General features: G+C 44.7%; 3 protein-coding genes across 3 annotated transcripts; 1 reads left to right on the plus strand and 2 right to left on the minus strand.

Annotated features, from left to right (window-relative positions):
• Positions 1-2,541: 2,541 nt before the first annotated feature.
• LOC127762170 (probable glycosyltransferase At5g03795) lies at positions 2,542-5,723 on the plus strand. The gene is made up of 4 exons (XM_052286558.1): positions 2,542-2,916; positions 3,024-3,154; positions 4,463-4,811; positions 4,903-5,723. The coding sequence occupies exons 1-4, from the start codon at positions 2,584-2,586 to the stop codon at positions 5,587-5,589; spliced, it is 1,500 nt and encodes a 499-aa protein (XP_052142518.1). The 5' UTR covers positions 2,542-2,583; the 3' UTR covers positions 5,590-5,723.
• Positions 5,724-5,892: 169 nt separating this feature from the next.
• LOC127762175 (CASP-like protein 4U1) lies at positions 5,893-8,575 on the minus strand. The gene is made up of 3 exons (XM_052286574.1): positions 7,338-8,575; positions 6,535-6,670; positions 5,893-6,427 (listed from the first exon to the last, which is right to left on the minus strand). Exons 1-3 carry the CDS (start codon positions 8,276-8,278, stop codon positions 6,239-6,241), a joined length of 1,266 nt encoding a protein of 421 aa, XP_052142534.1. The 5' UTR covers positions 8,279-8,575; the 3' UTR covers positions 5,893-6,238.
• A 603-nt stretch (positions 8,576-9,178) lies between these two features.
• LOC127765032 (uncharacterized) lies at positions 9,179-13,606 on the minus strand. The gene is made up of 8 exons (XM_052289832.1): positions 13,397-13,606; positions 13,197-13,299; positions 12,278-12,375; positions 12,073-12,203; positions 11,869-11,977; positions 11,184-11,375; positions 10,958-11,094; positions 9,179-10,645 (listed from the first exon to the last, which is right to left on the minus strand). The coding sequence occupies exons 1-8, from the start codon at positions 13,568-13,570 to the stop codon at positions 10,369-10,371; spliced, it is 1,221 nt and encodes a 406-aa protein (XP_052145792.1). The 5' UTR covers positions 13,571-13,606; the 3' UTR covers positions 9,179-10,368.
• Between the last annotated feature and the right edge of the window lie 555 nt (positions 13,607-14,161).

Below are 14,161 nucleotides of genomic sequence, written 5' to 3' on the forward strand. Positions count from 1 at the left end.
CCCAGTCGTAGGCCTGTGTGGAGGGGTTCCAGGCAATCGGCCGTTGGTGCATGTGCCCATGCGCGCCCCACACGGGAAGCTGAGGAGGCTCTACTCTATGTTGGGCAAGGTCAAGAGGAAGAAGAAGATAAGGGCAAAATTGCCATTTTACGTGCTTTCTCTCTCATCCATTGACTGGATATTATATTTTAATGCGTTCAGTGTTCTGCAGCAAATTACCACATTTTTGAAGTGTCCTCGGGCAAATTCACGTCTTTGCAGTGTCCCACAGCTAATTACACATTTTTTGGGTGTCCTGTAACAAATTTTGCCTAATAGAAATTAGTACTTATCTTAGGGACAAATCGAGGCACCCCTTTAAAAGGTTTGGTACTATATATATCTTCGTTAATGAAGCAAGAATAATCGATCGATTCCCCTTCCAATGATCTGTGCCCTAGTCTATGTCTATTCCTCTTTTCTAGAACCCTAATCTCCTTCAAGCTATGTCATCTGGCCTTTCTCAACAAGATAGTTATCTTGTTGTGACTCACTTTTCTCACATTAGCCCTAGGCCACTTTTCTCTCTCTAGGTGTTCAAGTGGTTACAAATGACAAGCATACGGACATTAATGGTTAAGATATCTCAAGCAAGGTAGACATTTCAAGGTTCTTGTTAGACACATATAGAGATGGCAATGGTTGTGTTTTAAGAGAGTGTCAATATAAGGTATATATGCAGGGGGCGGATCCAAGGCCCGACGACCCTAGGCAACCCGGGCTCACCGACAGATCGCACCACTAAGACGACTTGTATTTCTAGTGTTCAATAACATTGAAAATTATTCGCATATGTGTTTGCCTAGCTGAATGAGGGTGTACCAAACGATAGTTTAATGCTTCATTTGAGGGAATACAGATAGGTCTATATATCCAAAAGAAGGAAAATGAACACTTTTAAGAGGAGAAAAGACACCATTATTATAATATTCTACTCTTTTACAATTCAACTCCAAGGAATTAATGAAAATAAAATCATAGCATGGTGATTGAGATCAAGGGATAAAATTAAAGAAATTGTACTCGACCAGGGATGGGCATAAACTTGTAAGCTACCGAGGGTAGGGATAATTGTCCATGTTTTTTTTTTAAAAAAAAGCTGAACACTAAACAAACATGCATAACCAAATTTGACATACACCGAGAAAAAAGATACTACTCCCCCTACTTCATATTATAAGTCATTATGACTTTCTTTCTAGCCAAACTTTTTTATATTTGACTAAGTTTATGAAAAAAAATTAACAAGATCTACAACATCAGATTAGTTTTATTAAATATTTCATTAAATATATTTTAATAATCTATTTATTTTGTGTTAAAAATGTTACTATATTTTTTTATAAACTTGGTCAAACTTAAAAAAGTTTTAATAAAAAAAATCAAAGCGATTTATAATATGAAACGAAGGGGGTAAAAAAATCTGCTTGGATTGTGCACGAACTATTCACTGTTAGATTTTGTCATTTTGATTCTCCAGGTGTAAAAAAAGTTATATAATCATATTCTATGATTCCAGTTAGTCTCGATCTCTCAGACCAAATCGGGCTAGAAGCCCAGAATCCTCCCACCCCGTGCCACAGCCCACACACGGCCCATCTGAAGAGATCGAGTGTCGAAGAGAAAAATACAGTGGCAGCCGCGCATCGCGGTGGTTTCTCTGGAAAATGCCTAAAATTGGGCCCCCGATGCTGGCGTGGATGCATCGAGCGCCTGCACTCCTCCGCGGCCCCGCGCACGCGCCGCCCCCGCCACATGTCCCCATCACGCATGCCGTTATAACAAATCATCCATATATTATGGAAACCCTCTATTAAAAAAATTCGTTTCATTTTTTGATAAAAAAAAATGTTTCACTATGTATGGATCAAATGTTGCAATGAATTGGAATATTCTTTTGCAACAAATCACGCATATATTATGGAAACCCTCTATTAAGGGAATCCGTTTCATTTTCTGTTCCATTAAAAATGTTTCACTTAGTATACTCGTAATGTTTCACTATATATGGATCAAATGTTGCAGTGAATTGAAACATCCTTTCGCTATTTGCTGAAACATTGTTTTTACGTAGGGTGAAACAACCCCATTTTTTGAGAAACCGTTGTTTCATACATTGTAGCAAAATATTTCATGAGGTGATTTGGTTTTGTTTCAGTTTTTTTTAAAAAATGAAACATTTGCGATCTACTTAGTGAAACAATTCCGATTTACTTGATTTAACATGCAACATTTAAAAATAATTCAATAATAAGCTAAATATTTTTTTCATCGGATTATATCCATGTATGGTCTTGTTTTAAAGATTTAATTGGAATGGATTTAATGGTGCCATCGGATTATGATTTGGATAAATAATTTAAGAGAAAAAATAGTTTTAAAGTTTGTTTAAGAAGTTTATTTTTCTCAGAAAAAATCGAGCACCTAATCCATAGGCGCCTCGGGTTTCTCTACAAACTCGGCCACGCGCAAGCCTACGCTCGCCAGCCCGCGCGTGCGCGCGCTCTTCCACCCATCCATGCCTCCCGCTTCCTCCTCCACCCAATGCCGCCACCGCGCCTCGCCACCGCCACCGCGCACCACCCCGCCGGCCCGTCCCGCCGCCGGCTCCACCACCGCCGCGGCGCGATGTTCTCCGTCTCCTGCTGGCGCCTCGGGGCCATCGCCTCCCTCGTCGCGGCGGCCGCGGCCACCACCGTGCTCCTCAACTTCTCCCTCCCATCCTCACCCCACGTGCCCGCCACAGACTTCACCGGGAAACTGTCCGCCGCGATCTCCCCGCCGCCACCGCCCTCGTCGCCTCCTCCAGCACCGGCGACGCCGCCTCCTCCTCCTCCCGCGCCACCGCCACCTGCTGCAAGGCCGCGACGAAGAGAGGTACGCGATCGATCGAGCAGAGGCCGATCCAAATCTAATTATTATTTATTCGTGTTAGCATAGTGATCGATCGAGTTTGTTAATTCCTGCGTCGAACTGGTGATCAGCCGTCGTATTGGAGGATGGCGCCGGAGGAGGCACTGCGGTACGCCAAGAAGGAGATAATGGCCGCCGGGCCGGTGATCGACGACCCCGACCTATACGCGCCTCTCTTCAAGAACGTCTCCCAGTTCAAGAGGTATAATATTATTGGTGCATGCGTCGCTTCTTCTTCCGTTCCTCGTTTCACGCACCAGCTACCAAATTAAAGTTCGTCTCATTCTAGCATGTTTTGATAAACAGGATGATCGAGTTGCCGGTTTTTTTTCTATTTCTCTGGAATTCCGGACATGTAGAAGCGTGTATTTTTTTTTACTAGATTTCGATCGTTTTTTACTATGTTGATGGCTATACATCTTATATATGTGTGTAACAACTAACATTCTATCCCTTATGCTCTTTCAAGGAGGTAATAATTTTTTTATATCTTAAATTCTCTTATATAGTGTGTATTGGAAAACATATAGATTAATAATTAAAACTTACAGTGTAATTATATTGTAAGTTTTTAAATTTATAGTGTAATTAAAATGAAAATATAGATATATTACAGTATAATACTGATTTGACTACATTTTAGTGAAAATTAATGTATCATAAATATATCTAGTGTCTTATATTTTTCAACGAAATTGTGATGTCAGATCAGACAAGTCAATGGGCCATGGTTTGTACCCAAGAGGCTCACTATTTCGGAACGGGAAACTTTCAGGGGAACACATATTTAGAAATTTCCATTGAACTTTAGAAATTTTGATCATTTTTTTAGTAATGAAATTCATTCCAGCCTTTTCTTCAAAGAAACTATAGATAATTTTTACATAAGGTTGTAGGACGAATGACTACTATTGCTAAACCTCAAGCTATGGTTAGCGAGAATTTACATAACCATTGTAATTCGAATGAAACATTTTGAAATTTAAATATTTTTCATGAAATTCGAATAAATTTGGGGGGTTATTTTTGCGTCATAGGAAAACATTACCCACCCCAAAATCACAATTCGAAATTGTTTTTGAACAAAAAGAAAATCCGGAATTGTGAACATCTCCATACATGATTGTTAGTGTCTCCCGATTTGCGTTCCTTGCTGCGTATATTACTTCCTCTATCTTAAAATATACGAAGTTGTTAATTTTTTACATAACATTTGATCATTTATCTTATTTAAAAAAGTTATATAACTATTATTTATTTTGTTGTGACTCTTTTTATCATCAGAGAAATTATAATCTTAACTTATATTTTTACATATTTTTTTAATAAATTTTAAGTAAGACGAATGATCAAATGTTAATTGAAAAAGTCAACGACATCGTACATTATGTTGACCACTGATAATGATCAAACCATAATATTTCTGCATTTTGTACAGATTTTTGTACCACTGATAATTCAGTATGGTGACTAAGCTTGTCATAATTGTAGCGAAAATGTGATCATCCAGGAGCTATGAACTGATGGAACGGATACTCAAAGTTTACATTTACCAGGACGGCCGGAGGCCCATCTTCCACACGCCTCCCCTCAGCGGCATCTACGCGTCCGAGGGCTGGTTCATGAAGCTCCTCAAGGAGAGCCGGAGGTTCGCCGTCGCCGACCCCGCCAAGGCGCACCTCTTCTACCTTCCCTACAGCTCCCAGCAGCTCAGGATCTCGCTCTACGTTCCCGACTCCCACAACCTCAGGCCGCTGGCCGCCTACCTCCGCGACTTCGTCAAAGGCCTCGCCGCCAAGTACCCGTTCTGGAATCGCACCAGAGGCGCCGACCATTTCCTCGTCGCCTGCCATGATTGGGTAAACCAACATCTTGATGTTTTTTTTTTCACTCTCTTTTTGTGTTGCAGTTTTGATCGTGTTTGGTTTTGGTTCCTGGCAATGGCTGCAGGGATCTTACACGACGACGGCGCATGGCGACCTGCGCCGGAACACCGTCAAGGCGCTGTGCAACGCGGACAGCTCGGAGGGGATCTTCACCCCGGGCAGGGACGTGTCACTCCCGGAGACGACGATCCGGACGCCGAGGCGGCCGCTCCGGTACGTTGGCGGGCTGCCGGTGTCGCGGCGGGGCATCCTCGCCTTCTTCGCCGGCAACGTGCACGGCAGGGTGAGGCCGGTGCTCCTCAAGCACTGGGGCGACGGCCGCGACGACGACATGCGGGTGTACGGGCCGCTCCCGGCGCGGGTGTCCCGGCGGATGAGCTACATCCAGCACATGAAGAACAGCCGCTTCTGCCTCTGCCCCATGGGGTACGAGGTGAACAGCCCCCGGATCGTGGAGGCGCTCTACTACGAGTGCGTTCCGGTGATCATCGCCGACAACTTCGTGCTGCCGCTGAGCGACGTGCTGGACTGGAGCGCCTTCGCGGTGGTCGTCGCCGAGAAGGACGTACCGGACCTGAAGAAGATACTGCAGGGGATCACGCTCCGGAAGTACGTGGCCATGCACGGCTGCGTCAAGCGGCTGCAGAGGCATTTCCTGTGGCACGCGAGGCCCCTCCGGTACGACCTCTTCCACATGATCCTGCACTCCATCTGGCTGAGCAGAGTGAACCAAATCGAGCTCCACGAGTAGAGACCGCGTCTTGTGTTCGGTCAGAGAAATGTACGTTCTTGGTTCAGCGCAAGATTCTCTGTAAGTTTTGGAGAAGACTGGCCAGAATCTTAAACGATATGCAATTATGAATTATGCATGCATCCATTAAAGAAGTCGTAGGTTGGACGAAATCAACAGAGAACAGCACACTATAGTGGTGTCAGATAGTAGTGTCACCGTCGCTTTTGTTCCTGTTGCCGGACGGGGAATAGTATCCAATTCCAGCAGCTACAGTCTCCAGATATGAAGAGAGTAAGGTGTACCGTACCGTGTACTCTCAGATACTGTGCTATCCTAGATGTTACATATAATCACCACATCTTTACAGATAATTAATTTGTAGCATCTCAACAGCGATTGATTTGCAACAGTAATCCCTAGCAATGCTATGCAAAGAAAGGACTTTGAGACACATCAAGCTTCTTTAATCATGAAACAGTGTAACATATTTTAATCATGAAACAGTGTAACATATTTTATCCTATATTTTATTAGTCGTGTGTGTGCAAATGAATTCCTGATCATGACCCTAGACAGAGAACATATGTGTATATGTGCCACAAAAATTTACACGATGGAAACTAAGTACTCCACATCCCCAAATCAGCTTGAGAGATGGCCGTACGTATCATATCATGCTGAAGAGATTGGCCGTGGAGATGAGAGAGTTGGTGGCGAGTCCGATGAACGCGATGAAGGAAAACCACACCGCGCTGTTGATCTTCTTGTTGAACGGATCCTTGCCGAAGCTCGACATCCACAGATCGTTGCGGGACGCTGCCGCCGACGAGGCCGACATGAGGAGATACGCCAACACCTGCAGCGAGACCAGGAAGATCAGATGGTCAGACACCGGAAACACCTCTGCTTTCCCTGCTTTGGAATGGCGCATTTCAGGTGAAGGATGAGAGGCTGGGGCTTTGCCTGATCCAGGAAGAGGCTGAAGTAGTAGCTCGAGGTGCTCCGGAAAATAAACCTCGGCGAAACCAGGCGGCGAATCTCGCCGAACGCTTGCGCGATCGAGTAGATGCAGACGACGATGTTCACTCCGACGGCGTACCTGCAAGTTTTAGTGTTGTTCAATGGGGAGAAGAGAAAGTTATTAAACCACCAAAAGATGAAGCTATGTTCCTCTGTTTAGTGTAGAGTTGAGCTAGTTTAGAAATTCAGAGAAAACCGTTTGATTATTGTCTTAACCTAAAACTGAAATTGTGTTCTACCTCTAAGCGACCTGAATCAAAACAAGTATCTCTGCATTCACGAGGTGTTTAAATTTTCTTAATCTTCACTCGCAAGTTCTATTTGTACAACAATATTTTTTTTTTCAAAAATCGGTGCACAACATACGTAACATCAACGGATCAACCACGATAAAATCTGAATTTCAAGCAGAGCACGTGAAATACTACTCTGTACTATTGAACAAGAGTACAGAATATAGCTTCCCAGAACCAGTATCCACGTTTGTATACAGCAAAATGACAAAAACCAATGGGGAACAGTAACGAAAATTCTCGAACAATCAATTTAGTAAGAACGACTATAATTTCAATTAACCCCCATAATTGCAAGACAGAAAAATAAATCCAACTCCCAAGAAGTCAGATACTAACTGCTCCTACAAGTACCAACTCCCGTAACCGTCAAAACCCGGACAAATCCGACTAAAACGTGACAAACAAAAGAGAAAAAAAAAAACGAGCATCTAGGCAAAAGTGGTCGCTAACCTGTACTGCTCGTAGCGGCCGTAGTGGTCGCCGGCCCAGCCGGACGTCCGCGCGCTGACCATGAGCGCGAAGGACACCAGGCTGAGCACCGCCGTGGCCACTCGCAGCGCCACCGACGTCGTCCTCCTCTCCCCGACGGCGGCCACGGCCGCCACCTCTGGCGGCACGTCCCCTCCGTTCTCCGCCGCCCCTGCCACGGGCCCGTGCTGGTGGTCGAGCCGCGCGGCCTTGCCGTTGCCGATCCGCAGAGGCGACGTCATGGCCTCCTCGGCCGGGTTGAACGGTATCGCGATCGCCGTCGCGACGGGCGTGGCCGGCGGCTTCAACGCCTCCTTGTGCTTCGGCGTGTTCTGCCCGCTCTTGCTTTTGGCCGTGGGCGTGGGTGCGGGCGCGGTGGTGGCGGGCGCTGGAGTCAGCGGTGACGGCGGCGTAGGCGACGGCGAGGGCGACGACATGGCGAGGGACCCCTGCGACGGCGTCCGGAAGAGGCAGCCCGTCGCGAGGTGAAGTTGCGGGCGTCCCGGACGGCGGCCTTGCGCCGTCCCGGCGGCGCCATCTTCACCGTTGACGGCGGGAGAGCCCGGCGCAGGCGGGAGCAACCGGTGGGGTGAGGGCGACACCTGGAGCCGCACCGGCGAGAGCTGCGGGCTCTTGGCGGCGGCCTCCGATCCCCCGATGACGTCGACGACGCCCTCCTGATGAGGCACCAGCGCCTCGTCACGCGCCTCGTCCAGCGACGGCGGCGGCGTGTGGTACTCCTCGCGCGGCGTCGAAGGCGCCGACTCCGGAAACAACAGCGGCGTCGGCGGATCGGGCGCGGGAGGCGGCGACGGCGACGCCTGCGGCGTCTCGGGCTCGGGCTGGGGCTCTGGCACGGGAACGCGCACCGGCACGGGAGGCGGCGGCCTATCCGGCGCCGGGGTACGCGGGGTCTCGCCCATGGCGCAAACACGGGAGGGAGGCGGATCCGACGGGAGGGATGGGCGCCCGTGTTAAGCACGGGGGTGGAGAGGTTACGTGTTGCTTTCCACGTTGCACCGCACTTCGCTTTTCCTTCCCCCATCCAAGATTTTGCCGTTGGATTTGAGATTATCACGGTTATTTCTCTGTAACGTCACAGATCTTTGGGCGTGTACAACTTCCTGTTCTTCTTCTTTTCTTGTCAGATTTTTTTCCTTTTTTTCAGTTTGCGAGGATTCTTGATAGAATTAGGATACGCGTGTGATGCAAGTTAATCAGATCATGATTCATGATCGGATCTAGGTGGCGACAGAACGCAAGCTTATTCTATACTCTTATTTAAGTTTGGATTTGCTAGCATGATGGAATTATTACCCGTAAATAATTGCCATGTCATCGTCGTGGTAGGCGAATTGGAGCCGTCTTTGACGGCTACAAATTAAGGGTCAAAACGATTGTATGATATTAGGAGCGAAATAGACAGGGAGTTATTTCTGTCCAGGAAAAGACCAGTATACTCCCTAGTAGAGACAGACATCGTGAAGACGTGCGATTGGCAGTAGTAGTTCGCACAAGAGGCCGCTAATCCATCCGGTTTGAGATGATTTTGTGGGCCCTGTAGTGAACATGAGTTGCTGTCAGTTTTTATGTTTTGCTGCCTTGACATGTACGTCATGGACCTCGTAAACCATATTTGTCCAAATAAATGATCTCTGAGGATGTATAATCGCTGTAAAACAAATGCAGCAGATCGAACAGGACCACTCTTTAATAATTGCCTCCGCTATAAACAATAACAGATAGTGTTTTAGTGATGGCATGTAGAATGATTCTTTTTTAGACAGAGGGAGGGATTCCTGGAGGGCAAGTACTCCTGCTAGGTGCCTTGAGCAGCTGAAACCAGAATTTAATAGAGGATGTTTCACAAGGGGGGCCCATGAAAAGGTTGTGCTTTTATTTAACATGGAAGAAAAGAATTAGTTCAAAGTGGACTTGACAACAGCAAATGTCACAACCCTTGTCGCCAAGGCTCCCCAGCAGATGTCGGTCCTGCTAAAACTGGTGAGCAGGTGAGGAGATGAACACTTAGTCCGTATATTAAAGCTTGTGTCAAATATCAAGAATCCAGTGCCGAAAATATACTTGAAAGAAGAGCCACTCGCAGAAGAGAACAGACGTGGTGTGTTTAGTTCACGCTAAAATTAAAAGTTTAGTTGAAATTGGAACGATGTGATGAAAAATTGAAAGTTTATGTGTGTAGAAAAGTTTTGATGTGATAGAAAAATTAGAAGTTTGAAGAAAAAGTTGGTAACTGAACTAGGCCATATACAAAATCAGCAACTGTCAAAATCTATGCCTCTGCTAAAGCAACGAGTAGACGTGTAGACTGCCAGTTCGGCAGCAGATTAGTGCTAAAGACGCCCAATATGTGCAGCATAATAGAGTTGCTTTTGGAAAGAAGTGACTTTTACTGGTGGGGTTTGCGCTAGATTGGCTTTTCCTTTCCTTCCGTATGGTGGTCAGGTCGTGGCAATGGCATGCACACCTTAATGGTTAAGGTATCTCAAGCAAGGCACAATCTTGTAAAACCTTTTGGAGATGCCTGTCATACCTGCACTAACCAAAGAATTAACTTTGACGACTTAGGCCGAATCAGGAACTATGCAAAGTGCCTAAATGCCATGAACTTGAAAGTTGCATGATTTAGGTTTATCTCCTTGTATTGCACAGTGGAAGCATTAATGCAGACATATATTGCTAAAATCCAATGGCAATTCGGATAGGGAGAGATGAAGTGTCACACATCCATGGAAAATACTGGATTTTGGTACTTAGCAGATTAGCGGCACTATGCCTAAATGTTCTTTTACATGCCATAAGCCAGCTGAAGACACTGTCTTGTTGTAGTAACAACAAAAATTTTCCTTAAAGAAAGTAACAAAAATATTCCGTCAGTCGTCAGGTTGGCCCAGAGAATGACCTCTAAGAACCGCATGAAAGTTACATGTCTTTTGTCAAAGCTATTCTACAATATCTATGAGGATTGTAGTACCGTACTTACTGTTTAGAGTCACAAAGCGACCTGGAATTTCTCAGGTACACGGAGCAGGGGTAGCTGGTAGTCCCCAGGCTCTCCTAGCTGTCCACAGGCAGCCATTTGATCATCCCCTCTGCTGAGCCGAACAAATACAACAAGGCCATCTTGAATTAAAATGTTACGAAACTCAATAATTTTCTCATCAGGAGTGGGCTTGAATTGTGACCCGCTATGGGGATTGAAAGAGATGAGGTTGATCTTGCAAGGGATCCCGCGAACTAAATCTACTAGTCTCTTCGCGTCATCCACACTGTAAGCATAGTAATCCACAGAAATATTAATGATACAATCATACAAGGGCCAAGGGGTAACTTATTTTATTGCAAGGACAAAAAAGGTTATTTCCAAGACATACAAGTAATTCCCTATGAACAGATGATTACAATAAGAGTAGCAATTATAGTCTAAATTATTCTGGCCTATATGTAAAATACCTCCAAATAAGAAAAAAGAACAGTTTTACGCAAGTATTAAGAAATAATATTCAAGACAACTTCATAACATAATTGCCACAAGCCAACAACAATCAGGGAATTTTTTGTATAATCCAAAGGTTCCTCACCTGTCGTTCACTCCAGCAAGCATGACGTATTCAAAAAACACTTTATACTTCTTTTTCAAACGAATTTCCTCCCTTAATGTGCCAAGAAGCAAGCTGAGATTGTATTTTCTATTAATAGGCATTATCCAGTTTCTCACCTGAGAAGAAAAAGATAGTATAGACTTATAGAAACAACAGAACAATGCCAAACCACTTTTGCAACACAACAACCAAAACTGGATTTCACCTCATCAGTTGTTGCATTAAGACTCACAGCCAGCGCACAATTGGATTCCTGTAGGAAGCGTTTTATCTGTGGGACAAGACCGCTTGTGGAGACAGTGACCTTGCGAGGACTAAACTGAAGGCCCTGCTCATCAACCATAATAGCTGAGGCTTTTAGTACATTGTCAATGTTGTGCAACGGCTCACCCATGCCCTGTAAAAGTTTGATATTAATGAAAGGTTGTAGAAGTATCTGCAAGCATCATATGAATAAATGCAAGGCAGACAATCAATTAACTGTTATATGCCAGTGAATATTACAAACCTAAACACCCATGAGTCCATGATGAGACTAATAGTTAAACTAACACAGTTCTCCAAAACAATGTAACAAGTTAACAAAATTGAATTTTAACAACAGTTAATATTGATACCATTGAGATGAAATACAGACAGAAGCAGGGGGATGTTGTAAGAAAACAGAGTGCATAAAAACATATCTATATGATTATCTTGACAGTTGTGGCACAAGATATCACATTAAGGATATGTTCGACAGTTCAAAAATATTGGCATGTTAAAGATAGATATATACAGATTCAAGATGTAAACTACAAAGTGAATTATGTTAATTAACTATACAGTCAGCTGCTCAGTCAACGACCATAAAAGCTAGAGACATTAGTTACCATGAGGAGGATGCTTACCATAAATACAACATTTGTGATGGATCCAAATTCATCTGAAAACAGTCTACGAGCAAACACAGCCTGCTCAACAATCTCAGCTGTAGACAAATGCTTTCTCAAGCCCATCCTACAGATATAGCATGAAAATATAAGCAACGCTGTAAAATTATCACCAACACAATCATTGAAAAGTTAAGTGTTATTCAAAAGAAGTAAACGAACCTTCCAGTGAAGCAAAACTGACAATTCATGGCACAACCCACTTGACTTGAAACACAGACAGTTGTCCTGCCACTAGTGCAAGGAATGACAACTGTTTCAATCACTGATCCATCTTCAAGAGAGAACAGTATCTGTAGCATTCTGTGTTCCATAATCAATGATCTGAAGATAGTACAGAAGATATAAGTAACACAGAAGAAACTACCTTTCGGGTCCCATCTGACGCGTTAAGAATGTCTTTCACAGTTAATGCCTTAAGATCAGCATGATCTGTTAGCATTTTCCTGAAGTCCTTGTTTAAACCTGGATGAAATTAGATGCAAACGATCAGATTCATTCAACCAAAATTACAAAGGGAAAAAGAAACACAAGATAATTGCTAAATCCACTTGTAGGTTCCAATTGGCTGGATCACTGGAATACACCCTTACACAAAAACAAGAAAGACAAAATGGTGCAATATAAATCCATCACAGCTAATCTTAAAACTTGTAAAGCTTTGGTAAAGTTACTGGTTTTGCTTGTCGAAAATAAATTCTACTTGATATTTGATAGCAAAATCAATCTACATTTATGTGGGGATTCAGAAAATAACACTAATGGAACATGACTTTCTGAAACGCTAATACCATTGTTAAGTTAGATCAAATGCCGCTGGTTTTCAATCCGCCCCTAAAAATACTACTGTTATGAATTATGACGAATTTTTAGATTTTGCTGCTTACATAATGTAGCAAGAGATAAAGTATATATGCTGAACTGATCTGTAACGAAGGTAGTAAGGTTGCAGAAAATGCACATCTGAACATAATGCAACAAGTACATGCAGACTAAAAGGAGTAGCATGTTTTTTTACTTTCGAATAGAACCACTAACCTACTTCTAATTTAGCAGTTTTCATGTATAAACAACTTTGCTGACACATCAAAACTTCAGAAATCCTATGAGTAGATTTTATCTCCTTGGCAGTTGACAATTTGGCATTCATTTCCTTCAGGATAGACACCATTGTAGATTTGTAGTATATATGTGCTCTCAAGGTTACTAATAGAGGAATTAACCTGTAGACTGCAAAATTATAGCGAATATAGTCCGTGGCATAACAACTAAACACTGAAACCTACCAGCCAGCTCGTCATAGCAATGCGCCCATACGTTGTTCCCGTAGAGGCATTTCCACAGCATCATGGCCTGCCCTGGCCGGAAGCCCTGCGACCGCACCCAATTCTGCGGAAGAGCGCGCCAGATAAGCTTAACGGAAACCTCCGACCAACAACTCGCAAACGGATCCACGGAACTCGTACGCCGAGAGGAGTACTCTTACCTCGAGCTCAGGGTAGTCCATCCCCTTGAGCATGACCCTCGAGCCGGGCTCGCAGCGGGCGGCGGCGGGAGGTCGGCGGAGCGCGGAGAAGAGGCGGCTCGAAGGCGGAGCGGAGGAGTGGCCTCCTCGGAGGGAGGAAGCGCCCCACCGGAGGAGAGGCAGCGCCGCCGCCATGGGAAGGGAACAGTTCGTGAGCTCTCCCGCTGGGGATTTTTCTCGCGATTAAATTAGTAGTAACAGGATAGAATTGAACTGGGCTGCTTTATTTCCTGGGCTTGTATGGCTCGATGCGGCCCAAGACTGCTGTCTAGGCCTTCTGTTCTGCAGGCGCTGTAACGGGCCAGAATTGTCGCCTTCGTGGGCTCTAATTTTACGTAGAAAGTTGTTACAGGACTAGAAAGGGAATAAGTTCACTTCATGACCCTCAAATGTGATCGAAATCTAAACCATAACCCTAAACTACAAAACCAGATATCTCGACCCCCAAACTCCTAAAACCGGTGCAATTTGACTCCCTGAGCGGTCTTGGGAGGCAGTTTTGTTGACGTGGCGCCACGTGGCGCTTACGTGCAATATTGACCGAGTCTTTGTTACACGTGGCGTTGACGTGGCACCTACGTGGCGGTAGAAATAAAAAGTATGCGTGGGACCCATTAGTCATTCACACGAAAAGAAATGTGGGCCCACAGGGGCCCACATGTCAAACCTTCTTCCTCCTCCCTCTCTCCCTTCTCTCTCTTTCTCTCCCCTTCTTCCCCTTTGCCG

Source organism: Oryza glaberrima, chromosome 1 (genome assembly GCF_000147395.1).
Source record: "Oryza glaberrima chromosome 1, OglaRS2, whole genome shotgun sequence".
Lineage (NCBI taxonomy): Eukaryota > Viridiplantae > Streptophyta > Magnoliopsida > Poales > Poaceae > Oryza > Oryza glaberrima.

What these genes read in the sequence shown, in the direction of transcription:
- LOC127762170 (XM_052286558.1), top strand. Translation starts at nt 2,584, where the DNA reads ATGCCGCCACCGCGCCTCGCCACCGCCACCGCGCACCACCCCGCCGGC. An exon ending in CAAGGCCGCGACGAAGAGAG is followed by an intron (nt 2,917 to 3,023) that starts GTACGCGATCGA and finishes ACTGGTGATCAG; the next exon opens with CCGTCGTATTGGAGGATGGC. An exon ending in AACGTCTCCCAGTTCAAGAG is followed by an intron (nt 3,155 to 4,462) that starts GTATAATATTAT and finishes GTGATCATCCAG; the next exon opens with GAGCTATGAACTGATGGAAC.
- LOC127762175 (XM_052286574.1), bottom strand. Translation starts at nt 8,278, where the DNA reads ATGGGCGAGACCCCGCGTACCCCGGCGCCGGATAGGCCGCCGCCTCCC. An exon ending in GGCCGCTACGAGCAGTACAG is followed by an intron (nt 6,671 to 7,337) that starts GTTAGCGACCAC and finishes TAAAACTTGCAG; the next exon opens with GTACGCCGTCGGAGTGAACA. An exon ending in TCAGCCTCTTCCTGGATCAG is followed by an intron (nt 6,428 to 6,534) that starts GCAAAGCCCCAG and finishes GTCTCGCTGCAG; the next exon opens with GTGTTGGCGTATCTCCTCAT.
- LOC127765032 (XM_052289832.1), bottom strand. Translation starts at nt 13,570, where the DNA reads ATGGCGGCGGCGCTGCCTCTCCTCCGGTGGGGCGCTTCCTCCCTCCGA. An exon ending in TGGACTACCCTGAGCTCGAG is followed by an intron (nt 13,300 to 13,396) that starts GTAAGAGTACTC and finishes GCTCTTCCGCAG; the next exon opens with AATTGGGTGCGGTCGCAGGG. An exon ending in CGTCAGATGGGACCCGAAAG is followed by an intron (nt 12,204 to 12,277) that starts GTAGTTTCTTCT and finishes AGAATGCTACAG; the next exon opens with ATACTGTTCTCTCTTGAAGA.